Source organism: Calliopsis andreniformis, chromosome 6 (assembly GCF_051401765.1).
Source record: "Calliopsis andreniformis isolate RMS-2024a chromosome 6, iyCalAndr_principal, whole genome shotgun sequence".
Classification (NCBI taxonomy): domain Eukaryota; kingdom Metazoa; phylum Arthropoda; class Insecta; order Hymenoptera; family Andrenidae; genus Calliopsis; species Calliopsis andreniformis.
In genome coordinates, this window is record NC_135067.1 from 4,111,374 (window position 1) to 4,139,186 (window position 27,813).

The window sequence follows — 27,813 nt, forward strand, 5'->3', positions numbered from 1 at the left end:
CGAGAGAACTGTGTGAACCATATTTGTTTTTCTATTTGGTAGGATCAAGTTTCAGTCTTTGAGAACTACTCTAAAGAACCAGGGTCTGACACTTTTTCGAATCAAAACTGCGCTATTCCCATCAGTTGTGCTTCAAAAAGCCGCTCAGAATTATCGTGCGTGATACAATTTCGCACAAGTTCACGGAACGTCGGGCTCGAATTAGAGGCGAAAGTGGAGATTGAAAACTAATACGACGCTTCTTAATCTCGAAGTCGTTCTATCGAGATCCTCGCTGCGCAACAATCGAGCCTCGATTATCCACTTTCGAGCACGCAACGCTCGCGCTAAAATAACTTCCTCTCTCTCTGTTACTAACTCCATATTTTTAGGAAATGACTTATCGCTTTAAAGGACAATTTAATGCTCACTATGTAAATTCATATCGCGAAACTGAAAATTAACCTTCCACTGATATTGATATGAACTACATAGGTAATAGTAAAATCACTGCAATTCCCATTCTAAACAATAGTAGTGTATAGAAAATTCACCATGATTTGCTCCATTAATGTATGTCGTTTTCAGACTGATCATAAAAACTGGAATCACTCTAAATGTTGTGACTTCGTTATAATAATTGAATATTAAAAATAGTCGAAAATGAAATTTTCTATACTTTCACAACCCCACGTTCACCTAAATATCAGAAACTAAGGAATAGTTGTTCCATAGTCGTAAAAGTATAGAAGAAACTCCGCGAATCGCAGTCGTGTCGGTTTCCTCCGTTCGTGTTACTCCAACGCGAGCAACACTTACACGTGAAGGAGTCAGAGGGAGCTAGAGAAACGACAGCATGTACAGTTTTGTAGGTGTACGGTAATATCTCGATACATAGTTCTCGGTTCTCCGCCACTGGCCAAGCATGAAAAAGCAGAGAGAGAAGAAGGGCCTGGATTGAGCAGGAAAAGGGGCCAAAAAGTGCACGAGGAGGAGGCACGAAACTCGATACAGCCGGTCGGATCTCTGGAGGCCCTGGAACGCGATATCCCTGATTCTCGCCGACGTGCATGGATCATACTCGGCCCTCTGTTAACTCGTGCTGCGCCAAAAAACCAGCGCCCCTAATCGGAATCAAATCTCTATCTGTCGCTGAAGCCGCGGCTGGCCGGACTGCGACTTCTTTACGATTCCTCTCTTCTCTCCTCCTCCTCGCCTCCCGGTGCTTGACCCCTGACACCCGACGGTCCTCTGGAATTCCTTCTGCCTGTGAGAACCTACCGAGTTTCTAGGGCAACCAGCAGTCCCGACCATTGAATGTTCAAGGCAGCCCAGGAAATTTGTCAGCCATTGTCTTCTAAAGTTGCACTAGTTGCCGTTTCGTATTAGTGATTCTATCGATTTGCAATGGCACTTGAAGACACCTTGATAACAGGGAGACTTATCCTCTTCTCAGTACTCCTCTGTAGGGAGAGACAGGTGGCTACTTTGTCCAATTAAAGCATTTTGGCGATCCTGTACTAATTATAAGTAGATCCTTAACATCTTGTACCATGAAGGGTACTTACAATATTTCGTCATTGGAAAGGTTTCCAAAGTCATACACGGACTTCCTAAAAGTGGTCACTCGACAAATTCTTCGTATAAATAAATACATCACATGATCTGATCTGACTAAAGCATAAGTCCAGCAACGGACCTAGAACAAAATGAACTCTTCTTTTCTCTCCTATATCTTCACCTTTTTAAATGTCGTATCTGTGGCTTCAACTGTCACTTATTTTCTAGTCTTCATTGAGACAATTAACTACACTGAAACAGGGTGTTATATCTGGAATCACTGAAACCCAGTGAACCTTTTGATACCTAATTCTCTAAATATCGTTAAACTGTCATTAAATCATAGTTCCAGTTGTACTTGCGACCTTTCTATGCTCTTATCGTCAGTAAATATAACCATGATTCGGTTAATCGAGGTTTTACTGTACCTCCACATGTTGTTCTACCTAAACAACTAGACATATTACCTCGAATTACCCTAGATTCTCGCAAGTCGACTGTTCTGTTAGTCCAAGCGCAGATAAGCCTCGGTCCTAGGACAAGGCTAACCCAGCAACCCAGCCTCCTAATCGTAGCAAACGTCTTGCTTGGAGACAAGAGGTCGGTAAAGTTGGTCTCAACGTGGACACTCATTAGTCGAACGGTTCTCCCGAGGATGTTTCTGTCCGCGGGTGATCGATCGACGAAAGTGCCACGCGGATCGGGGTGGTGCAAGGCGGGCGAAAAAATAAACAAGATAGGCGGACGCGCCACGGACCCCGGGATGCATAATACACACAGTGGTTGCGGCAGACAGGAAGGAAGCGCAGCCAACCGCGAAGCCCACGGGCTCTCTCAGAGAGGTGCATACGTAATTGCAGACCACGCGGGAGGCGCTGCTTTTGTAGGTTACCCTCTCCTCTCACCCTCCGTGTTCCCCTCTCGCGGCGATGCGTGTTTATCTCGCTTGCTTTATCTATTTCGTGTTGCAGCGCGTTTTTCGTGTTTCTCTACTCTCTATACCAGCATTTTCTATTTCCCTCTCGGGCTCTATTTAGCCTCGCCTGTCTCCCACTTTGGCTGTTCGTCTTCGTCTATTTCATGGGAGCAGAGTCTCCGCGGTCCTGTTTCCACGAGCGATAGTTAATACTGATAGTTGACGCTGATTCTGGCGGACAGATTGACCCTGTTGTAAACGTTCTGTTTGCTCCGAGCTCGCTCTGACCTCTGATTTGTGTGGGCAACGACTTTAGAAAGGGTTGCAATAATTTGTTATAGTGCTCTAGGATTTCAAATTAATGTGTTGTTTCCTTTTTTTGTTTTGAATGCTAGCATTTGAAGCTACTTCAATATGATAGTTTCTCGGAAGTATTATATATTTCAAATTAAATTGTCTATGAATCACAACGATTGTACTTCATACTATGGTTGAACTGGAATTATAGACTTCAGCGTTCGTAATGTTAATTTGATACAATATCGCGCAAGTTGATGATTCTTAGAAGTGATTTTGAAAAGGGTTGTAAGACGTGTTATTTAACGTTTCGAGAGCACCTATTTGTAGCTCCATCCTCAAGGTGAATATCGTTCAATGTTCATGTAGGAATTAAATACGTATCAATTAACAGAAATGAGCAGGTATTATTACAGTTTTTAACTTCTGCATTTATAATCACAAAAATCTTGTATTTCACACCTTATAATCTCAAACTCTACTGCAAGTTTAATAGTAATATCGACCCAAGTGCTTGCAATTTCATATAATAAACTCACTATTCATGGAATTCCACGCTAAAATACCTACTTGATATATCAGAAGCGTAATTGAATTATAAATATACCCAGAACTCAAAGCCAAACTAAAATTCTTATCCAAATGTCGGCTTAAATATTGACAGTTCTACTTAGTAGCTAAATATGTCTAAGATTTCTGAAGTCTATGTCCATAATGCCATTTCACGTCGCTATTTTAATAAATCTCAACACCTTTAAGTATCTCGATGCAGTATTTTGTCAAGATTTTACTTCGAAGTGTTCGCAACTTCAGTTTAACTTCAGACTTAGACGAAATTTCTAGCGTCCCCAAGCGCTACCAACGGAACGCAACTTATCTCCGATCATTAAAGACGCGTAAAGCTTAAGGGTAGTTATTTTCGTGAGAGCACATCGGCGTCGCACGTCGTAAATCGTCGAATTACGATGTAAAATGAAAAAATAAGCGGTCCCAAGGATCGAGGGGGCCAGCGGCCTCGAAGCTCGTAATAAGATTCACGGCGTACACGAAATTCCAGGAGAAAATAACGTCTCATTTCGTCGGCCGCCACTAGCAGCTCTCTCGTAATAACACGCAATTTCACCCCGTGTACTTCTCCGGGGTTTATCGATTTTTTCTCCTTGCCCTCGGGCTTTCTCGACAGCTCGCCAATTATTCGCAGGAACGAGGCAAAGATGGACGCGACAGTGCCCTCTCAACTTTCCTATGTCGAAAAGAACTCGAGACTCTTAGAATCCTAGATGCTTCTAGAACATTAACAGCTTTTCAATTTTTGTGTAGTTTCGACTCCTCTGAGAGCATTGAAACACGAAATATATATATTAGCGATCCTCTAACGTTCAGTTAACATGATGGCAGATATATATTATAGAATGGTGAAATCATTTCGCTTACATTACGTGGAAGGATTAATATTATAATAAGAATACACAAGATATTTAACAATGGGAGATGTCTGTTATTAATAGCACAGTAACACTGATCAGTGGGTGTAAGTGTCAGAAATGTTAAGGGCTTCTACAAGGGAAAGTAAGGTGAAAATCAAGGAAGATTAAATTTCAGTTAAGGTTTCGTTTCAGTTATTAATTGTGAAACGTATAATGCGTCTGACGCAAGGATTTACTTGACTGCTGCCGCACGTTAGGTCTGACAATTGTGGCAGTAGAATAAGTCCATATATCAGACGCACTATATGCTTCTTTCAGGTATTTCCTCCGAAAGAAGTCCCAAACAGAATTTCACCATTCTTGATTTTCATCTTATTTTCGCGCGTTGAATCATTCCTTAACACTTCTGACACCTGTTGTCAAGCACAGTACACCTAAAATTCATATATCTTCAGTTTCACAATCCCTACAAAATGCTTACAGAGATTTTCCACGTCAAACATGAAATCTTCAGTTAGCATACATGTATTTGCAGTATACACTCGCCAGGGGCTAGAAACTAAATTAAGTACCACAGCTAACAGCTTCAATTCTGATCCCACTACGACTGTACCCAAATCCCAGAACCTCTGCGTGCTCAAAACTCAACATGAATGTCCAATTTTTTACCGACGAACCCAGCCAACCTCCGCCAAAAATTCTTGACCGAAAAGGGTCAGTGGTCCTCCCAGCATCGAGTCGTGACATCGAGAGGGGGCTACCGTCTTTCGAACCCTCCCTGGGGCGAGAGGGCAAGGAACATAGTAGGGAGAGGAAGAGCAACGCGAAGGAAGATTGATCGTGGCGAAACTGCATCGCGAGTTGCATCTGCCGCGCGCGCGAGAGCCACAGAGACTGCAGCTACGCGAGGGGAGAAGAGGGGGTGGGAAGACAGACGGACACGGGGAAAGAGAGAAAGAGAGGGCCGCGGGGGGAGGCTCCGCCTTCGGTTGGCGTGTGCATTTGCGCAAGATGGCGGCGGTCGCGAGTTTTGCACGAGCTGCGCGTACCAGCGCCACTGGGTACCCTCTTCTTCTTCTTCTTCTGCTTCTTCGTTGAGGTGCTCGCTGGCCAGCGATAGGGAGGAAGGAACGCTCGAGGGGTTGGAGGTACAGAAAAGCGACTGCGTCGAAGGGGAGGGGGATAGCAGGGACGAAGGGATGTGCATTGGCAATAGAGGATACAGGAAATAGAGTAGACAGGGCGGACGAAGAAACGAGACGAGCTTGCAAAGACGGAGGAATGGGAGAATAGAGTGGAGCATTTAGAGGTGGTAGAGAAGATAGTGTGGAGCATTTGGAGGTGGTAGAGCGGATAGAGTGGGTGGAATAGAGGAACAGTAGCAGGGATAGAGTGAATAGAGTAATCAGAACGAGCAGGGTGGGTGGTGGAGCGAGAAAGTGTGGAGAAGGTACAATCGGTGAGTTTGAGAGAGGGAAATATGGAGTTGGGACAGGGCGGATGGAACAGTTTAAGGTATCAGAGCGAGCTGAAATTAGTTCTAGACTAGCGAAGGGAGAAAAAGGGAACTTGCTGTTAGAATAGAGTTGGAGTATGCGTAGAGTAAATGGAAATTAGAGGTCGTGTAGAAGATAGAATGATTGTCTGCACTTAGCGTTGGAAGAGGTAGAACCGAACGCAGATAAGATAAAATAAACTGTTTAGTACAAACATGATTCTTGTAATAGGATTAGGAAGGGATAGAGCAAACCGATGCTGTGGATAAAGGGATAACAGCAGAACGGAAACTATATACGAATTGCAATCTGAATAATGCTTGAGGTACTTTGAGGAAAAGTATGTTTAAGATTTACCCGTTTTTAATGATCGAAATTAAGTCACATTCCATTGACAGTGTATGGGAACGCCTGAAAATTTATCGAAGCTTGGTATTGAATTGCAATTACAAATTCTTTAAAACAAAATAGCGGTTTTTGCAACAGTTTGACATTTCGGTTTTAGTTAGAGATGTTGAAATTTATTGAAATAGTGATGAAAGATGAAATTTTGCAAGTAAATTTATGGAATTCCAATAGTACTGGAGTTAGGAATATTTGAACTGATATTTAGGTAGAAATTTCAGTTTAGTTTTGAGTTATAGGTATGTATGTAAATAAACTGCTCTACTAAAATATTTCTGAAATGTGCAATTTCTTAGATATTCAGTTTATTTATGGAGTAGCAGACATTAATTAGTAATTAGGAATGTAGAACCTAGGAATTACTACTATATTTAATTCCCAAGTGGAATTGCGAGTATTTAGATCGACACTTTTCTCAACATCTTTGGTATGGAATTACATGTATAGCTACATTAGAATTTAACGATTTGTATTGTGAAACGAAGATAAACGAAAAAACATATTTGACTTAAAAGTTAGTGGTACGTTAATTGTACCTATCTACCCAAAGGAGATAAAATTCATATCAACTTAAAAAGTATAAACACTGTTTATTGTTAGTTTATTTAAAAAATAAAAGACGTTTCTTTTATGAAAAGAAAAGTATGTTTTAATAACACAACAAATACCAGTCAAGTAATTCTGTTGCTTATCCTACTTTTCATTTATATCTTACTTAACTTTGAAATCCATTACTTAATCTATTATTTACATTTTATAGTTATATTTCTGCCATTGAGGAAATATCTGTTTCAAACCATATGGATTGAAAGATTTCGTAAATTTCGTAATTCAGGTTTCTTCTTTCCGAATATAGTTCATGACATTGCGCGGCGGTCGAATAATTAGACAGAGGTCTAGAAAACAGCGGCTAGAAACGTTCACGCGTTGCTCGGGCCGGAATACCAACGACTCGGCACATAATTCGCGCGATTTCCTTTACAGGCGCGATTTTCTCTTCTCTGTAGCTCACGGCGTGAATGGAACCTCTCCGAATGAAAAACAACTGTCCCCAGCGACAACCGATGCCAGAGCTGATCACAGAACTCTTTCTCTATTTCTGCCAAAAATTCACCCCGAGTCTGCACAAAATTGGAATATTCCACTGCTAATCTTTATCTGTTATTCTGTTTTTCCTGGTTCCGTCCATTCGTTCTCACTATCTTCCTCTGTGGACACGATAGCTCGTCCTTTGAAAGCGGACGCTTTGAATCCTTTCGAGCCTTTGAACTCGTTCCCGACGCCTAGGCACAAAAGCGGCGCGCGAGCAGAGTCAGCGACGCTTCGGGCGACTAATTATTTGGAGTAGCCGCTTTGATGTCGAATGCTAGCCAAACGGAGATACCTACCGGCCACATGTGTCGCGCTCGAGTTTCCCCATTCAACGAGATAAATCGCAGCCGTCCGCGAGATAAAATTTCGCGCCAGAAATTCGACCCGAAATGAATGAGGAACTATCTTCCGACCTATTCACTCCTTTTCTTTCACTTCACTCGAGATGGATTCACTCGCGCGTTCTCTCCTCCAAGAGCAGAGTATCGCAATCTTCTTGACTCGTTTGGAGTTTTTTTTTGGAATTAGCTGAACATCTCGGTCGTCGATCCTCTGCGTTTTTCTTCCATTTTGCAGTTTTAAGCTCGAAAAGAAAAGTCTTTGCATTCGAGTTGTTATAATAATTTGAGTTCTCGGATTACTGATGACACCTATAGGAGTTTAGGTGATCAATGCTGATTATTCGTTAAATATGTATGGACGTAAGTGAATGTAGTCGAAAGCTCAGAAGATGACAGTTGGTCCGATTGATTCCATGGAGAAAAACAGAAACGGTACACACACATTTTCCTTACTGGCTATAGTTGTCATATCTATTATTATGTACCAGTTGAACTAAAAATATCGAATATGTTTGGAGCAGTAGGCAAGTGAAATAACAGGAATATTGGAAGGCGAGGGCTTCAGCTACTTGCAGGACTATGATTTGTTATCTATTTATATTAGACAGCACTTACATTCAATGGGTCAATTTACGACATAACATTTCTGGGCAAACTCCTATTTTTAGTGAGCTCTTCTTTTTGTCCTGTGCAATCCCGCTGACATTTTCTGAGCTCTCAAGAGTACAGTGAATGAGTAGAACTAAAGAGTTTCTGCATAAAATGCATGCCAAGTATTACAAGTAGATAATTGCATCGTATTGAAAGAGTTAATTTTTGGATGAAAATATTGAAACACGTGGAAAATCCATGGAACGCAGCGACGGAAAATTTGGTCACGATTTGGTGACTAATTCCTCCGCAAATAATAGAAAAGCCAGGTTTGAATCTCGGAGCACATTACAATCGAGCCAATGAATTTCCTGTCGCACGTTGTATCGCGATCTCGATCTCTTGCCAGATATTCAGCCGACGAGTCAATTATCATATTAACTGTCGGGAATGTCGTGTCCCGACCGGTGTGTAACTTATTGGATCGAATATTTTCAGCGTGCGTGGGCGTAGTCTCGCTCTCGGAGTCGTCGCGATCGAGTAAGCGATTAATGGCTCCGATCTAGATCGCGCGTAGATCTTGGAGCGCTATCGCTGGACGATCGTGCCTCATCTGAAATGAATTTCAAAGGCTCTCGAGTATAACGAGCCTTGAATATTCCGAGTTCCCTCGAACTTATCTCCCTCGCGATCTTATTTCCACTCGTTGGAAAACTTGGAATAAAATCCAGAACGGAGCTTACAGCACGTTCCAATTTATCGAGACACCCTGTAGAGGGGAGAGTGACGAGAAGGTTGTTTGTAGAATGCTGGATGTACACTAGTCGAGAAAAGCAAAAAGGCGACGGTGGAAAAGCGGCGCCATATTAGAGACGACCTGTTTCGAAACGAGCACCTTGGGAATCGACGCCTAAGGAGTTCTCCCTCGTACCTTAATGAGACCTCGTTCCGCGGCTTTTTCTCCTTTTTCCGACCGCATCGCGGCGTTTGCCAACTTCCCTGACGAAAATTTACGAGGGCACGCGTGCCACGTTCAACGACCGCGATCATACGCGACACGATTTATAGATCATGATTATTCCGCGGCTGGTTTTATAAATTGGAGGCGGACGGTTGCGATAGAAACGTTATTTGGCTGGCAACGTGTGCTGGAGAGGAAGGGGACTATAAATTTCCTCGAAACTTTGTTCCACCTAAATTATATACCTATATTTCACGTAATCATATTTATGACAAGAATCTAGGAAACTTCGATGCAGGTTACTTGTTAACTGCTAATTAGCTTAATCTCTCGGAATGATCTATCTTCCGAAAATGAAACAAGTAATTTTTATTTATTATAAAAATTGCTCTTTGATTGTGAGTTATACAGTATTTCCATTACGAAAAATGAGAATATCGCTTCTTAATCTGCAGCAAGCATTTCTAACGCTCACAGTGGCGCGAAATAGTTGCGAGGTGGGGCACCTGAGATCAGCTGGCGATCGTCCGCCATTAATTCGGTCGCGCTTTTCCGTCGCCAACGGCCAAAGTCGCCGAGTCGACAGAAATATCTTTGAGATAACGAGTGTCTTCTCGGCTCGCAGGGAAAAAGAGAAGCGGAGGAACTGCGAGCTAAGAGGGTCCGAGGAAGCGAAGAAAAAAGACTAAAGTCAAAGTTACGAACGCAAGAGAGATGGGAGAAGCAACGGGCAAGATAAATATCCTTTAGTGTGAAACTTTTTACCGCGCATAGAGTGCGAAGTGGATCTTCAGCTCGTTCCTTCTTCGCTCCTTTGTCTTTTTTGAACCGACAGAGAGCCGTCGTCCGATTATTTTCGTACTTTCTCAACGACTTTTTGCTTACATCAAATTTATTCCTCCTCAGACTCGAACGATCGAATTATCCTGCAAAGTTTTCTAGTTTTCAGTGCAGAATCGCCGTTCTGGTCGAATGGCTTGAATAAATTGGCCAGCTAGTCGTTCTTATTTACTTTCCATCGGCGCACCGCTAGAACGCAACAGATCCAATTACGGGCGGGGCATCGTTGCATTCGATTAATTGCATGACGCTGCAGCTGCTCATCTCGCGAGCGAGCTTCCTCCTCGTGATATTACGTTTCATGCTCCTAAATTTAGACAACTTTCCGCGACGGCGTTCATCTTTCATTCGCCAGCGCAATCGCGTCAACTCTGACAGTGCGCGGCAATCTTCGTTGATTCCAGTTAAACGAAACTGTTGATCGTGATAGATCTCTCCGACGAGAGGAATACTGATGGCTGAACCGTGATAGGACGATACCACTTCGACTATGTCGGAAAGAATTGGGAAATGGAGAAGTGGAGGATAATAAATCGGTAACAATGACTGCTATAGTTTCGTATCGTTTCGATGTCATCAGTTCATAGAGTTGCGGCGATAAATACGTTTCATGTTACCAAAGTTCGAAGCGCGGAATACGGAGCGTGACGGTGACTCGAAGCTCGAATTAATGCCCGTAATTCAGTAGAGTCGCGGGGGTGGAAGGAATGAGGGTGGAGTCTAGCAAAACATTCCCTTGTTATCAGCGTATGCCGCCAAGGTGGCGGAGCAACGCTAGCAAGAACCACTCGATATATCGATCGTATGCTTCGGCCGATTTCACCGACGTAAGCAGGCTTGCATCGTGCCTCCCTGCGATCGTCTTCAACCTCTTTGCTTCGAAACCTTGCACAACGCAGTCTGCAACTTTGTACTAATGAGTTATTGCTTCAGAATTGAGCGAAAGCTGAAGGAATTTCAGTTTGTAGGCCTGATTTCATTTAAGTAATCCTTTGTTCATTAGGATTTGTTTCAGTAGACTACACAAATTTATTTGAAGATCAGATTTAATGTGGCTGAGTGAGCTTAGTTTTGATTCAAAATTAGTGCACAGTTATTATGAACCTAATCAATACAGTGATGCTAACTTATACGTAGTTAGGTAGTTACCCTTTTTAAGCGAAATAAATGATTTTCTTACATAAATGGAGTTCAGGATTTGAGATAAGTAAAGAGACCTAAAAATGTAAAAAGATGTATTAAATTGAAATATTTGAAAATTTAAGAATTTGAAAGTTAAATACTTTGCAAATTAAAAAATTGAAAAATTTGAAGTGTCGAAATGTTGAAACCGCAACATTTTGAAAATCCAAGACGTTAAAAGTTAAAAGATTAAATTATCTAGAAGTTTGGGATTTCAAAATGTTGATAATTTTATGATATTTAATTTCTACAGTCGAAAATTAAGAACTCATACAGTAAATCCATGCACATACTATGTTCGTAAATGCATGTCGTTGAAAGTTAACCCAAATGCAACCCACTTTTAAACAAACTTAATTTAAACGTAACTAGAACTTTGTACTCAGATGATGTTATAGAGACAAGTGTCTTGTAGACAACCTAATTTATAATTAACCTAGACGCAATAATCTCTCAAACTAGACTCATTTGAGACCTCCCTTAGACTAACTAATCTAGTGCCGTAAATTCAACTGAAATTACATAGAAAGTCATTTTGTAGACCTAATGCATGCTTCATTAGCATCTGCCTAACCCAAACCCAATCAATCTTTTATTCAAGATTGAAGTAAATTTATACGAAATTTCACACTTAACCTAAGTAAAGATATCTTCATATTCCCTATTTTTGCTATAGAACTAACTATTTAGGAATGCACATTACAGATTAGCTTCTTTCTTCATCCTGTACAATGGTTCTGTTCGTCGAAACATAGACAAATCCTTTGCATGCGCATGATAAAACCAGCGATAGTCACGCTGGAACGAAGCTAAAATCGCTAATGAAGAGGTAATTACGCGAGTAAACCGGCAGAGGCGGAGTTTGGTCGCGTATATGGCGTTTCAAAGGTGAACGATTCTTCGTGAGTGAAGGAAAGAAGGCCAATAATAGCGCGTGTCAAGCGAGAACGGGCCTCGCACTTAATTAAGATGTCTCTCGCAATTAGGTGCTTTTACGATCGGCATAAAACCCAATCATTCCGTGCACGCACGAATCAAGTTCTTCCTCTGAACAGAACGATCGTTGTTACGAGATCCCATGGCGTTCTCCATTTTCAGCGAGTCGATTCTCGACTGGGTAGAACGACCATTTTGGCGTGTGACAGACTGCTTGGGTTCCAGTTGTGTCGAGAGTAAATTGAACGTTGCCTGAGCTCAAAGTACCTATATTTCAACTTGTAACGTGTATACTATACATACATTGAAACGAATGCTGTCAATTGGATGAATCGCAACTATGAGAATAACATGTAGAGCTAATTATGGATTATGTTACTAGCAATATTTTAGTATTAGAAGACAAGATATTTTCTGATCGGTTGTAGAAATTAAAAACTCTTAAGACAGAGAAACATTCAAAGGAAATCTTAGGAAGCAATGTGCAAAGATACCAGAAATTACAAAAAATGTTGTATATCCTGATGAATCTACCCTGAAACTCAATCTCTTAACCTCCAGAGAAAGGTCTTAGTCCAGTTGGCCTAAACACAGGCCACACCAGCAGTCTAAAGGTTAAGAAACACCCAACCTCTAGAAGCACCATAGCAGAGCCCTCTTCTAACTTGCCATTATTTCATCTGTTCTTCCAGCAAGGATGTCGAGCAGCGGCGTAACGAGCGGTCCAGTGAGCCAAGTGTGTCGACCCCATTTCCCCAGCTCAGTACTGCACCCGTGGCTCTCCGGGAGCGGGGCAGACACCTCGAAGACGCCTTGGGGATTCCCGACGACGACAGGCTCGACTGGCGGCGGAGTCAACGACGAGAAACCACACAGTCCTCTCGGTTCCTCGCTACCACCCAGCAGCGGCAGCCTCTCGAGTCACGGCGGAGCTGGTGCTGGCCACCATCTTTTCTCCTTCCCCCCGACTCCGCCGAAGGACGCCACTCCAGACAGCATCACCGCCAGTACAACATCCAGTACGAACAACAACAATAACAACACGAGCAGCGCGAATAACAACAACACCAGCAGCAACCCTCTGTCTGGTCTAGGGGGAGGCGCCAGCAGCGAGTATCAGGCTGCGGTGGCGCACGCAGCAGTGATGGGTGCGTTCATGCACCACCAGGACGCGCTTGGAGCCTCGGGCGCGAGTTCCTGCGACGTGAAGCCCAGCGTGATGCTGGGACACCATCACGGAGCACCGTCCCCGCCCCATCAGCAACACAACGGGACTACGAACGCTGGGAACGGCGGGACAGGAGGGAACGGTGGCGGCGCGACGGGTCAGGTGAAGCAGCGCGAAGGTAATAACCAATCGGGCAGCCAACAGGCGAGCACCACGCAGCAGCAGCAGCAGCAGCAACAGCAACAACAGCAACAAGAGGCTGCGTATCAGGGAAACAGTGTGGCGGGTGGTGGTGGAGGTGGTGGTGGTGGCGGCGGCGCTAGCTCGCCATCTTGCAGAGACAGTTACGCTGTCGCGGCTGCGGCCGCGGCCGCGGCGGTGGCGGCCTCCAACAGCCACCACGCCACTTCCGGTTCCCAGTACGACCCGGCGAGCAGCGCCTATAACATGTACCAGCACCTGCAGTACCCCAGCCACCACCATCCCCATCACCATCATCACGCGGCCTCCTCGTCGGCGTCCTCTTCGTCTTCGTCCCACAATCCGCACAACGGGACCGCCGCGGTCTCTTCCGGTCTATTCGGGCATCATCCAGCCGCCGGGGCCGGAAACGCGACCGGCGTGGCCGCCGCAGCCGGCGTGAACGTCGACACGAAGTTGTTGGTCGGTCACGCGCACGCAAACACGCCCAGCTCGCCGTCCGCGCAGCAGCAGCAGCAGCAAAAGCCCAGGAACAAGTCGAGGACGTCCGCCGGTAAGCGGCACGCCTACCAACCCCTTCCTCTTGGTCACTTTCTTTTCTATTTTCGTTCGTTTTCGGGTTTGGGTTTACTCGGTTCTTTTACTTTCTCTTTATTTTGGGTTTTCACCTGGTTTTTCAGGGAGTTTGTTGCGGTTACTTTGGTGCTGGGGATCCCTGCTAACCACGAGTGCTAGGGAATTTTTTCAGGGGACACTTTATGGGAAATGTTGTGGATGGAAATTCATAATGGTAGCTATTCACGATTCCGTGAGAACAAAACATTCTGATTGTGTATTCATGTATTCAGATGTTCAAGATATGATACTTTTTGTGTTAAAATTTGGAGAACTAGAATAGAGTTAAATTAGTCACTGCGGATAAGCTGAGTTAACAAGAAATTATGACATAGTAGTTTCTACACTAGCTTCATTAATATTCTAAACATACATGGGCAATCTGTGTATCATTGCAGTTATTTCGGAACTGAAATTTTATAGTCAAGCTATTTCATGTTGAGGACTTTTTTTTATAAGAAGTAAGTAGAAATTAGGTTTGTCGAATTTTCTAGCACTCGGGGTTTGTAGGATTGCAAAATGTGCAGTTGACTTTCGGTTTCAGAATGTTTAAATTTCGTACATGTACATCTGACGTGATTGACGGATTTTGAACTGAAATGATCGAGCATAGTAAAAAAAGAGTAAATTATAGCCATAATTCTAATAACAATACATCAATGATTATGTTCTACTATTTTTAGAAAGCATTTCGTTCAGCTTGCTCATGAAAAATTCAAGTTCTTTAAAGGTCTATAATTTATTAAAAACGAATAATAGATACTAATCAATGAGAAAGCGGAATGAATTTGGAGCTCAAGCGTCAAAGAACTTTCGCAGTAGAATAGGCTTCATTTGGTCAGACTGCTACCTCAATTTACCTAAACTACTTGCAGCGATTGTCAATAAACTTCTAGTCACTTATAATGCTAATATAACTACGTATTTTTAATCAATCAACTTTACACAATATAAAATTACAATTTGACCAAAGCAACTGCACCATAATTTGCAATATTACAATTCAAGTTCCATTCATTTATTTCTTGCTTCCGTTCCTATCAGTTTTGCTTGTACGCATGGGTCTCAGTGTAGGCACTTATTCATGAAAATCCATTCGTCGAAATTATTAAAGATTATTACAAAATTTTGTCAGCAGTCAAGAAAATTGCGATAACTTTTTGCCAACGAAAAATCGTATCAAAGTGCTACCCGAGTCCCCATGCATTTTGCTTTTCATTCCATTATACTGATTTTGCTTCCTTTTCATTAATTAATTACTTTTTCCTTGTTTAATCGACTCGGGCTTTATTTCACCAACATCCCTCGCAACAATCGATATTCTTTGAACGTGAGTCCTAAAATAATTTTTCCTCGATAGAAAAAATATTTTTGAGCGTTGATAGAATATCGCGAGTCTCGAAGGATAGTCTTTGGAGAGAAACAAAGCCTCGAATCGTGTTTTTCTCCTGATATTTCATTTCATTTCGTTTCGATCCCAGACGAGCTTTTGGTGGCGGTCGTCTTTCGCTTACAGTTCGTTAATCGAAAAAAATTGAACACGTATCTATACATATGTATACTTTTTTCTTTTCTTCTCGAAACGAGCTGAGTGTTGCCGACGAGAGGGAGAGACACACCGTCGCGTGTACTTTTTGTATTTTTGCCTCACTGATGTGTTTTTTGAGTGGCACCCGCGAAACGTCGAGCGTGAATAGCACCACACCTGACATGTCGATGTTTGTACGGAATGAGACATCTCGGAGGGACAAGAACTTAAATGTCTTTTATGCTTGTGGAACGTGGGAAATAGTTGTCAACAGCGATTTCAAACTCCGACTGGAAATTGTTGATCGTAGAAAGGTGGGAAAAATTTATTTTTAAAACTCAAAATCTCGTAATTCCAATCTTGAAATCTTTTAGAATTTAAAATTTGTGTACTGAGAATACAAAATTTGTAAATCTTCAAGAAGTACTTTTAACTGAAAATCCAAAATTACAATTTTTTTAGAAAATTTATCTAAATGAATTTTTACTAATAGAAAGCCATAAAAATTAATGTCACGATTAATTTCGTTTCTGATACGACTTTTACAGTTTCACAAGTATCAAAGACACTTAGATGGTCTCTCTCAGGTGTTTCACCTTGTACATTTCTTTCTCTATATACCTTCGTCTGTGTATAGATATACTGTTATAAATACACAGATGTGGAACACACACACTCAAGCGCGAAAGAGCACACACTGAGTAATTTTTTTTTCCTCGATGTGGTGTGGCTACCAGCTGCCGTTTTTTGATTTTGTCACAGCTAATCTCCCTCTCGGGAAGAGTCTGCGGACCAACGTTTTTTCCCGCGCTTTTTTGACGCGATTTTTAATATTAATTTTTGGCTAAAGTATAAATATTCGACAGAAGAAAACTCTAATAAATGTACGGTACCTAATCTGTTCAAAATAGCAGGCTAAACTAAACAGAACATCGATTCTGCGGAAATTCATTTTGAGTCACTGGTGCAGAGCACATCAAACATTTGCCAGTTTTAAAGATTCTCAAATTCTTATTAAGCTCTAGTCATGTTTCCATCGCCTTCGACACTTTAGTTCCCCAAATAGAAAATTGAGCTTAATGAGCAATGTGAGTACAACATCTCAGTGCTCAATTATATTGTCTGACTGTAAACTCACCACTTAGAAATAACTTACACTTGAAGAGAAATGTATTGATAACAATAGAAATAACGTATGATTGTTTCTATGGATATCTTCCAATCTTACAATTAATCGAATTGGTCATGAATTTCTGTTAGAGACACCTTTTTTGAGATGAACTCCTGCACCGACAACTCGTTTTTCCAGAGATATAACTGAGACAAAAGATAATTAAAAAAGGGAAAGAGAGAGTAATGGCGAAGGAATTATAGCGAGGAAGTACGGTGTTTCAAGATTTTTGAGAACAATGGGACCGCTGGGATACATTTAACAAATTCGAGAGAACAGAGAGTTGGGTCGATCAAAGAAGAATCGAAAGGCAGAAAAGGAAAAAGGAGAAGCGGGAGAGGCAGAATGGGAATGAAACGGTTGAAAAATGCCGGATACGTTGATTGCGGTAATAATAGCCGGCCGAGAGAGGACGCCGTGGTAAAAATCCTAATTCCGGGAACAATGGCCCGACTTCGCGGCGTGGAAGTCCGCTAATTAAATCGACTTACGACACACGCGACTCATGTGTGTGTCCGTGTGCCAGCCTCGATGACTGAAGCCGGACGACCCCGTGGCTATTGGGTTGTTTGCGGTTGCCACCTTCGAGAAAAATAAGAACCTTTTTTCAAAACAACGCAGTAAAAACTCGTCTTTATTCGAATTTATATTAACGAACATAATTAAAAAACGGATACGGATTACTTTTTTCAATATAAACTCGTTTACTTTAGACAATTATTCTCTCACAATTTCTTATGTTTGCTTTTGACAATATGAATTTGGCTTCAGAAATTGGTTTCGTAAAACAATTAGTTATGTGCCCTCAAAAATGAGTATTAGTTCGATTCGACGACTTTTATAAACTGGCAAAGACTGATTAAAAAATTAATATATTGCTTAAGGAGCTCTACCCTTTCCAAAATAAAAGCTCTAATTTTCGACGAAGGAAAGATGCTCGGGCTGAACTGTTGCAGACAGTAATTTCTCTTGGCACGCGTCGTTATCATTTAATTACGAAGACAACTGCTGTCAGAAGTGAAAATCGCAATTAACGCGGCGCGCGATTCAAAAGGCAGACACATTTTGTTGCAACGCTTTTTAATTCGAGTTGAAACGATCATCGTTTTCTGTGCGTCTCGCCTGGACGTTGCACAGTAATTAACAAGCGGATTACAGCGGATTCTCAAGGCCTGCGCAATTTAGAGAGGAACTCTTTTTTTATGAAAGCGGTCGGGTGGCATCAATGTCGGCCCTCTCGGCAGAGGAGATGTTTATTGAAGTTTCGAAACATAACCGGTGATTGTCGAGGATCAAAAGGGGAACGAGAGTTGTCGGGGCAAAATTCGTGACGGAACGCCGGTTTCCTCGTCCTGGATCATAATTCATCCGTTTATGGCAAAAGTGGCACGAGACAACCGCCTCGGCCTTGTTCTCTCGAGGAAGCCTCCTTCGCGAGATTTTCTCAAAATTCTCTTTGTCTCTTTACTTTATTCTCGATTGTTTCTTTCGATAATTATGCCTGCACCAGTGACACTTTGAAAATTCGATCGATTTAGGGATCGTCAGGGGTTCAATATTCGGATTCGTCTGTTCCTTTTAGTTTTCTTTGACCCTTTTGGTTTAATCGCGGCATTTCGGCCACGTCGATCGCACTCGATGGAGAATCTCGTCTCCCTCGATTGTATCTCGGATGTTTCGACACAGTTTACATGGGGATCTTTTCCAGTAATGGCCACCGCTCGGTTATATTCCGAGGAGGATGCAGCTCGAAGGACGATTCGAGAGACGCGGATCTCGCGGCTCGGGAAATGTTTTTATCCCTCCTTCTACTCTTTCTCCTAACATTTGTCCGTCCTCCACAATTTTCAGACTTAATAGAATAATATTAGGCAGAAAATATTGAAGAATTGATGGGTGTAGAGAAATTATGGGAAGTTAGATACAAGAATGTGCCGCTCAACACAATTATGGAATTAATTAAGTAGCAAATTGTAGGCAGCAAAGATTTCCAAAATATTGATTATTATATTTGGCTAAAATACGATCCTCTAGTTATTTTGAGCAGTGCCTTAGCCTAGAATCTGAATTTACTTTTTTGCATAAACTTCTTCATTCTGTTGATACACCTGAGTTCATCGATAACTTACGTGTTGATGTCTAAAAATTTGAAATATTAAAATACACTTATAATAAAATGATACCATAAACCAAATACGTCTAGAATCCAGGTGATATCTACTTAAAAATTCAACTTTCTTGTAAAATTATTAATAATTATTCTTAAAAATTATTTATGCTTAGCATATGTGTCATTTGAATAATTTTGAAGTATTTATAATAAAGATAATAACAGCAAAAGTTAGGATAACATATCTAATGTTATGACATAAAGAGCTAGAAGAAGTATTTCTATAGAACAATTGTATTTATCCTTCTTAACTATAATTGCAAACATCGCTGAAAGTATAATATTAATTTGGGATCGGAGGGAACTTTGATACATAGTTGATATCAATGAAAACTGGTAAGTACTTTGAAACTTTTGGCCAATGACGTACAATCGTTAAAAGATCACTGACTTTCAGTAGTTATTTACTCAGGAAATAATGGCAAAAGTTGCAAGATCGAAGTCTGAAAGTTCTGGGCCCATTATACCCGATCCCTGTACCATTTGGTGGGAGGTAGACTAACGATACCATGTCTTCTCTTCCTCCCCCTTTCACCGATTCTGTCTGAAAAGTTGTCCCCGCTATTAACAAGCCGCTATCGGACGATCGTGTTCGATCCACGAGTCCTTCGAACGCCCACGGTCCTAAAAGAGACTCTGCTTTTGCTCTGGTAATCGCTTGATATGGTATGTCTGCAACTGCATGCGAGTTCCATCACCGACTCTGTAACTGTGTGTTCGTAAACGGCACACGTTGGCTCCTCGGAACGAAACTGCGATATTTTTTCAGCTAAGAATTTGAAGAATCTTGCTCGAAAAGATACTCGAATTAATGAGGTACTAAATTTTAGAGCGAGTGGAACTTCTGGTTCCCACGTTTGAATTTCTAAGTACACAGGTAACTTCTTGATCCTCCAAATTCTTTAACTCGAATTTTCCATATAGTCTCTTATAATCATAATTCATTACTTTATTAAATTACGTATGGTTCTAGTCTTTCAATTTTCAAATCACTAAAATTTGAAATTTCTAATTCTCAAATATCTAACTTTCAGCACCTCTAGTTTCTCTGATCTTATAATCCTTAAATGTCTATCTTACGGAAAAATTAGTTTCGAAGAGCCATCGTAAACGTGCTTTAAAATCTTGTGTCCACGAGAACAGTGTCCAAGATAGACTGAATTCTCCTTACAATACAAAAATTAGTAAGTTAATTAGTAAAATTATGAAGGTGTCCTGAATTCCGTTTAAGGAGAATCCAGTCCTCTGTTTCGTGGACGCAGATAAACGTAGATGTTGCTAATTAGCGAACAAAGTTGACCACGAATTAATCTACCTGTTATCTTGTTGATGGAATTCCTGTAGAGGGTCGCGAGTGCGTAAATTGTGGAGCGACCTCGACGCCTCTGTGGAGACGGGACGGCACTGGACACTACCTCTGCAACGCCTGTGGACTTTACTATAAGATGAACGGCCAGAATCGACCCCTCATCAAGCCGAAACGACGCCTGGTAAGTACCTAAGCTGACTCATCTTCTCGCTAACTTATACCCGTCGCGAAGGCTTTCACGATTTTCGCGAAGGATCGAAGACAACCATCAAAGCAGTGAAACTTCACGGGTCTCTTCAGGAAACTCGAATCACTCTTGAATTTCTCATGTGAGTGTAAGAATACTCGAGGAAACGAAACTTCAGATCTTCGCACGGGCTCTGTGATAGACATTTGCCTGAAGATTCGTAAAATTATTTTCATTCTGAGAAAAGTACACAAAATTGTTCTCTGAAGTCATTGCTTCAAGTCTGTAATGCTTACGTCGGCAATGATCGCGTAGTATGGGAATTCCTTAGGCACTGCTAGGTCCTTATAGATACTTTGTCTTCTCCAAGGTAGCTGGACAAGTTTTCAAAAAATTCTTTTTGATTGGATCAGTGATGTATAGACGGTTTCAGTAACGATCATGATTTCGAGTACCTACTTACAACATTCACTTGTTGTAGACTCGTTGCATGGAATCTGCTAAGAGCTTGGAGAATGTATAATAAGAAACTCGTATTAAAAAAAACACCAGAACTGCGTAAAATGAAAAAATAGTTGCAAGAAAACATGGGTGTACTGTGTTGTATAGATACAAGCTTGATGGTACACTGGTAGATCTTTGAAGTTATTCCTTTACTTTACAAGTTATGTTCAGTGCGAAAACTGATCTTAGAAAGAAGATTCTTATATTTTCTAAGCTCCTAACTGATTTCGAATCGCGAACTTGTACTAAGACAGTACTATATCGTTAAGCTTATATCGAGACATCATCTGCCTAAGCTCAAATGTTAGAAAAATAATTATAGTAAACCCTCATATAAAGGGGTAGTCTCATAACGCGGTTTCCATATAACGCGGAGCAAAAATTGCGACGGCCCTCGTATAACGCAGTACTCTTAAAACGCAGTTTTCATATAACGTGGTAGTCTTAAAACGCGATGTCTCTATAATATATACACTTTTACGGTTGAAATTAATGGAGAATTCCCCTCTTTTTTATTAATCTATTTATTGAATTATTCTAATCTATATATTGAATTATTCTAATTTACACTAATTCTAAGTTTCATACAAGACGATTTCCATGTAGGGCGGTAAGAATTAATCGCGTTATAGGAGGGTTGACTATATTCTTCCAAGCTATTCTTGAAGAATCTATCAAAATAGTGGTTTTCATATACATCTTTAAGCCATTAGAAACCGTTTGAGGAGTGTACTTTCAAAACTGGCAATGAGATATTTATTGCAATCTGTTTTATTGGCTTTTCTAATTTTATAATACCAAAGACCATTCTGAAAATTGACTTAAACTTTTGAAAAGATAAATTGAAGTTTGAAATTATTCGTAAGAATAATCGAAATGACTAGAAGACCCTTTAATATTCGACTAGACATAGCCAGTTTTAAAATTACACTCATTTCTTCGCCATCTACTATAGCTGAATCTTATCACACCCATTCTAATCGTTGCGCAGATCGTTTCAGCTGCTCCGTTCCTTTCGATAACCACTCATTACAGAGCAAGCCATGACAGAGACACGTAGAATAGTTGGTTCTCGCAACAGGAACCGATGATTCGCAGAAAAGCCCCAGTGTGCACCTGGCTGGCTCGTAAAAGCGCGACCTTGATCGTTTCCTTCGCGCGCACCGACTCGCGCACATAATTAATACACGCCGAGCGTTATGTGTTCCTCGCGATACGCAGATGCAGTCATCAGAATGCAAGATAAAACAAGGCCAAGTTAATTTCCTGTACACGACGATTAATATACGGCCCGGTCTTCCCTCCGATCGACGCCAGTGCTTCGCCTCCTCGACGAGCCCTCGACGAGCGTTGTCGCCACTACAGGGGGTTCCATCGCGATGATTCCACTCGAAATATGGGAGCTGGTGCAACGCACAGAGTCTTGTAAGTGCTCGAGAAATTATTCGAGAGGTGCTTCGAATGAGCTAGACATGGGAACTCGACGTGGAATCGGGATTAGAGGGTAAAATACTGGACGATCGATAGCGCGAAGGGTGGCAAGGGGTTTCGTGCGATCGGATCGTACAACCCGCGTGAATTCGATCTATTTTCGTCGAGCTGGCTGGCACCTACGCAGACGGAACGATTTCGACTGATACAACAGCTAGGAAATTCGATATCTGCCTCTCCTTACTCTTATTTTCGTATCTAACAGATTTCAGTGAGAAGTGAAACTTGTTTGGCGAAATTTCGGTGAAATTTAGTCAACTAATATTTAGTGGTCCATGCAAGCTACTATTTTGCATGTGATTGTTAATATCATGGAAATTAGACAAGGGAAATATGTAGGTAGAAGGAAGGTAAGGTAGGTGGCAGACATCTATGCTAGGATTCTAGCTCTGACGTTTAAAGGGAATATAGCGTTATAAGGTGTACTATCATTCTGTTATTGTCATTTTATTTTTTTTAGAAATAGGATCACTAAATTAGTAATGTTTTTTTCAACAAAAATATGTATTCAGGCATGACAGACTAAGTCGAATTAGGTTTGTTGTGCTATCATTAATCCGCAGTAATAAATTAAATTTTATTATCATAAATTTTTGTTCAATTTGTGTCGTGTTTAAGCTTTTTTGAAAAAATCAGTAATCTATTGGTACCGTTTGCGATAAAGTAGAATGAAAATAACAATTATAAGTAGATTTGAGTCAAGTAAAATTCAACTAGGCAATCGTGAAAATTTCTAGATTTTCGTTTTGTAGACTAAAAGCTATAAGCTCCGATTGATATCCACTTATGATGGATACCAATCAGACAGTGATTTTCGTGAGATACAATATCATGACACATTTTTCGTATCGAGGCAGCTGACAAGACGTACAAACAAATTGTTGCATTTACACGGCAACTGCAGTATCGCATACGTGTATCGCCGTGTGAAAGAACTTTAATACTATTTATAATAGACCACTGTAGTAGGTCATTTTGATATTCGAGAGCAATAGCGTTTTGTTTCGAACTGAGACTCGAGATATGAAAGATCATTCAGCCGAAGGGAAAGTTAGGAGTGCTCGCTAATGGGTTTCGTAGCACGCTTGAGAAAAACGAAGCTGCAGGTCATTAGAGTCGTCTCTGAAGAGCACACTGCCAGACAACCATTGTGGTAAATAATTTTTGCTGCATTCCATGGACGCAAAAGCGCATACCTGCATAGTAACGCGCAATTCACTATCCCTCTCGCGCACTTTCTCCCCGTGCGCGATAGAGCAAAGCTGATGGATTCAGCCGTTTTTTCGCCGCCCGGCTCATCATTTTTCTAATTACGACGCTCACGCGTTGTGCGCTTATTAATCGTCGCTTTTTTGCGATAATTTGCCGGTCGTTCTTTCAATCTCCTACTCAGGAGAAGATTGAGGAAGATCTTTAAGAGACATTAATGAGAGGCGAAGCAAATTCGTCGAACTCTTAAACTTTATTATATTTTTGAATTTCAAAATTTCAATTTATAATTTTAATTTGCCTCCATAAAAGAGCTGAATTTTCTGCTAGCATAAAAATATCGTAAAATCGTACAGAGAGTATATAAGTAAGGAGGTCGTAATATGTATATACTACAATGGAACTTAGAAACGTGTGATATTTATATCGTAAAAAATATGTACACCTAGTGTAATTAATAGTTTTAAAAGTCTGTGTGACGACATCTTGTTAATTGCACATGACAGCTGCGCGAATACATTATAAAAGTCTCCATATTTGCATTTTAGATGCATTGCATTGAAAATCAGCTAGTATCCAATTTCCATAAGTATTTCTTAAGTTAAAGATATTTTGTTCATACATAATTTAATGTTGCATGAAATTTTATTTCAATTAGTACAGTTATCGCTAGACACAGGTTTCGTAGTAGATAAGACAAACTAATTAACAGAATGTCTTAAAAAATCTCAAAAAGCTCAAAATCTAGTGCAGAATTTCCTAATATCTATATTTCTCGTTTTCTAATATGTTACAAAAAATCTATAGTATTAATTAGAAACCAGAAAAATATTGTTAAACATTTGATCACATAATTTGCTTATGTAATATGCTTAGAAAGAACTCTAACGGGATTAGTGAAAACCGTAATACGGAGAAGAATCGATTTTCTCGACCTGCCATAGCGGGTGTAACTCCCCGAGGACATCGCTGGAAAAAGGGAGTTAAGCACCGTCCAGCTAGCAATTTTCCCAGAAACGAAGGGCGATTCCTTGAGCGGCGTCCGAAAGGAACCCAAATATTATGACAGCACGATGGCCCGTTCCGCCCAGCTATCAGTCATTCGAGACGACGCACACGCGTGGATCAGTTCACGCGAAGCGTTCATTGCCTGGCTTCGGGCCCAATAAAATATATGTCGGTTTAACCTGGTAGGTGTCGTTTATCGTTCACACGTGTGTCATATTTTGGCTGTGTTGTAATTTTCTGTCATCTTTGCTGGTGTAATCAGTCTCGTTCGTCCCTTAGGCAGTGTTTCTTTTCTGCTCTAATAATGGGCATTGCTCTGTCGTTCGCCGAAAGTTTATCTCCGATCGTGTGAGACAAACTGAGAATATTAATTTCTCGTTGGTAATGAGTTACAAGCTCATGACCACCAATATTTTGCTGAGTATATAGTTACAACACTTCCACATTATTTTGTTACTATCGCATTAGTTCTTGAAATTAACTTCTTCCTATTTTGTTTGACTTTCACTATTGATAAGTATAGAGTAAGTGCTAATGTACAATTGGACATTAGATACGCGTCTTTCACACTTTGTATATTCGTTCCGAGTTGACAGCTTGTAATAGATAGAAAGTATAGTTTTTCTTTTCAAATCTCTAGACATTGATGGTTTTCCAATCTACTATAAAATGCAGAGTTGATAGCAAAGCTACTTCGAATAGATATTAGAAACTAAAAAAGATTGTAGGTATTAGCTAATTCATTTTAAGTTTATCTCAACTATACTTAGGTACCTAAAAATAATGATAACCTTGTCCCAACTTTGTCTCGAACGTAAGAACACCTATATTATATAATAGTAACTACTCTCTCAGAATCTGTCCCAAACACGAAACGATGGTAAACGTACTCCAAAAAATATCTTCCAAAGAAACATCGGAACAAGGCGCGCCATTATTTAAACACGCCCGAGTAACCAACCCCGGGACCCCTTTCAAGCTCGCGCTACGGGGGGAGAATAGGACGCTCACCCTGAAAAAAGGAGGAGCATAAGGGCCATATGCTTTTCGCACAATATGTCGCATTTTTACGGGGCGAGGCATGGGAGCGAATCCAGCCACAGATGTGTCGAAAGGAGAGGAAGAGTGCCGCTGATACGATCAGCGAAACAAAAGCAGCCACCACCAGGTATACGTCTCTCGCCCCCTCTCAACCCCCGAAAAATAATAAAGTCGTGGCACATATCGGGTGGAGGGAGGGGAGTGGTACGTGAAAACGCATTGTGTCGACGTGTCTCTTCCACGGAAATTCCAGCCGAGCGTTATTATGAACGGGTACGGTCCGCGACGTGCTCGAAAGCCCCGATGGGCCAGATAGCAAGGGTTGAAACCCCCTCCAGTCGCGCGGCGGGCCGCGGCGGCTCAACCGACCGTCGCCATGTTTGATTCGCCGCGGAGATAGGCTTGAACAGCTGGGAAGTTTTCGGTAGGTTTTTTTCTCTTCTTTCCTTTGGCTTCTTCTTCACTGCTGGGTTCCCTGCGTGAACGTTTCTGTCGCATCGGGGTGCAACAGGGGTGGGTGAAGCGTCTTTGCAGGGCGCGTGTCGCTCCTGCTGGTCCTCTGTTTCCTGGGAATAAACGGTAATAAAATCATATTTGTAACGGGGAGTACAGTAGTGCCGTTCAGCTGTGATAATTTTTATTTGGTTAGTTTTAGCTCCATATTTCCACTAGATCTTCATGCTGCCTTTAAAGAGTAGGTATATGAGCGACAATCTGGGTTATTTAACCCTTTCATAAAATAGTGTATTTTTACCTACATAAGAACGTACTGTACAAACGGATATGAAAGTTACACTGTCGGGAAGCTTGTGCTATGTAATGTACTTCAATTAAATGTTATATGCGTATTTACAATATGAGTGAAATGTTCCGATTATTTGGTGTATATAAGAACTGCACAGTAGGACTTAGAACAGAACTCGAAGCGTGATTTAATGACAGTCTAACGTAATTTAAAAAATTGAATATTAGAAGCTTATTGAAAGTATTGAAAAATTTATTACATAAAATGTGCACCAAATTTGATGGTGAACATTTGATAGCTTAACACTGAATAATATATGCTTCTCTTGTACTTAATGTTTCTTACTCTAGTCCATGGTCTACTTCATACTTTCTAAATAGTCACCTCCTCCGAGGTTCACGCATGTAACTTCAGCGATAAGGTCATTAACCCGCTTAAACTAACCCAGCCAAACGGTCACGACTGCAGCTAAATACTTTCTAGACAAGTCAGTTTCCTCTTCATCCCCGTTAAAATTTCTCGACAGAAAAAATCGAGAAATTTTTCCGAGGAGCTTGAATTCTCGAGGACGTCAGCTCAGGAAGATCGACGATCCGTGCGAGGCAAGGGTGGAAGAGGCGAGAAGGGTCGAGGAGAAGGAGGCTAACCTTCTGCGTGGAATCGCTCGTTAACGGCTGTCCTACACGCTCTCCCTTTTCTTTTCTCGTCCTGGCGATCCTTATCGTGCGCCATGCCACGCCGTGCGATGCTCGTCGAGTTACGGTCCTCCGGGCGTTCCTGGACATTCCAGTGGCAACAGAAGCGCCAGCGTCGCTCGCGGGACCCGTTAACCCCTTCGAGGAATTTTTCGGAGCGGACCAGAGGCCCCTGTCCCGTGGCCTCTGACTTTTTACCCGATCGCGTTGGAATTCTGGCGCTCGGCGAAGGGTGAATAAAAATTCTAGCTTCGGTTCGAGGCGTAATGGAGCCTCTTGCCGACGCGACGTGATGAGGAAATTGAGGAGCCGAAGAGATTCGGGAAATAGGGAGAAACTGGACAAGAGATGGTGGAAAGGGAAAGCGGGGAAATGCGTATTTGGGAAATTGGAAGAATTCGAAGTGATGGAAATGAAATTAGAAAATGAACGGTAGAAAAATTTGGAGTGTAGTAGATTAGGAAGAAAAGGACATTTGGGAGTTAGGATATAAGAGGTCGCAGAAATAGAAAGAATGAGAAACAATAGAAATTTTAGAACTTTGCGAATATTTGAAGAAATAGGATATTGGAAGCTTAAAGGCACAAAATTTGAGCAATTGGGAATTAAATTATAAGCAGCAAGAAATATGGAATAGTAAAACTTCAGGAAATCGAGAACACATGAAATCATAGAAATAAGACTAAAGTAAAGCATTAGAAAAACGGAAAAGACTGAGATGAGATAAATAATAAAAGTAAAAGCCTCT

The 27,813-nt window shown here is 41.3% G+C and overlaps 1 protein-coding gene across 1 annotated transcript in view; it reads left to right on the forward strand.

Annotated features, from left to right (window-relative positions):
• Positions 1 to 27,813, forward strand: part of LOC143180419 (uncharacterized) — an 87,432-nt gene that overhangs the window by 1,747 nt on the left and 57,872 nt on the right. Inside the window, exons 2-3 of the mRNA XM_076380136.1 lie at positions 12,716 to 13,945; positions 20,221 to 20,362. Of these exons, the coding sequence (XP_076236251.1) occupies positions 12,716 to 13,945; positions 20,221 to 20,362 (1,372 nt within the window). The remainder of the gene's footprint in view (positions 1 to 12,715; positions 13,946 to 20,220; positions 20,363 to 27,813) is intronic.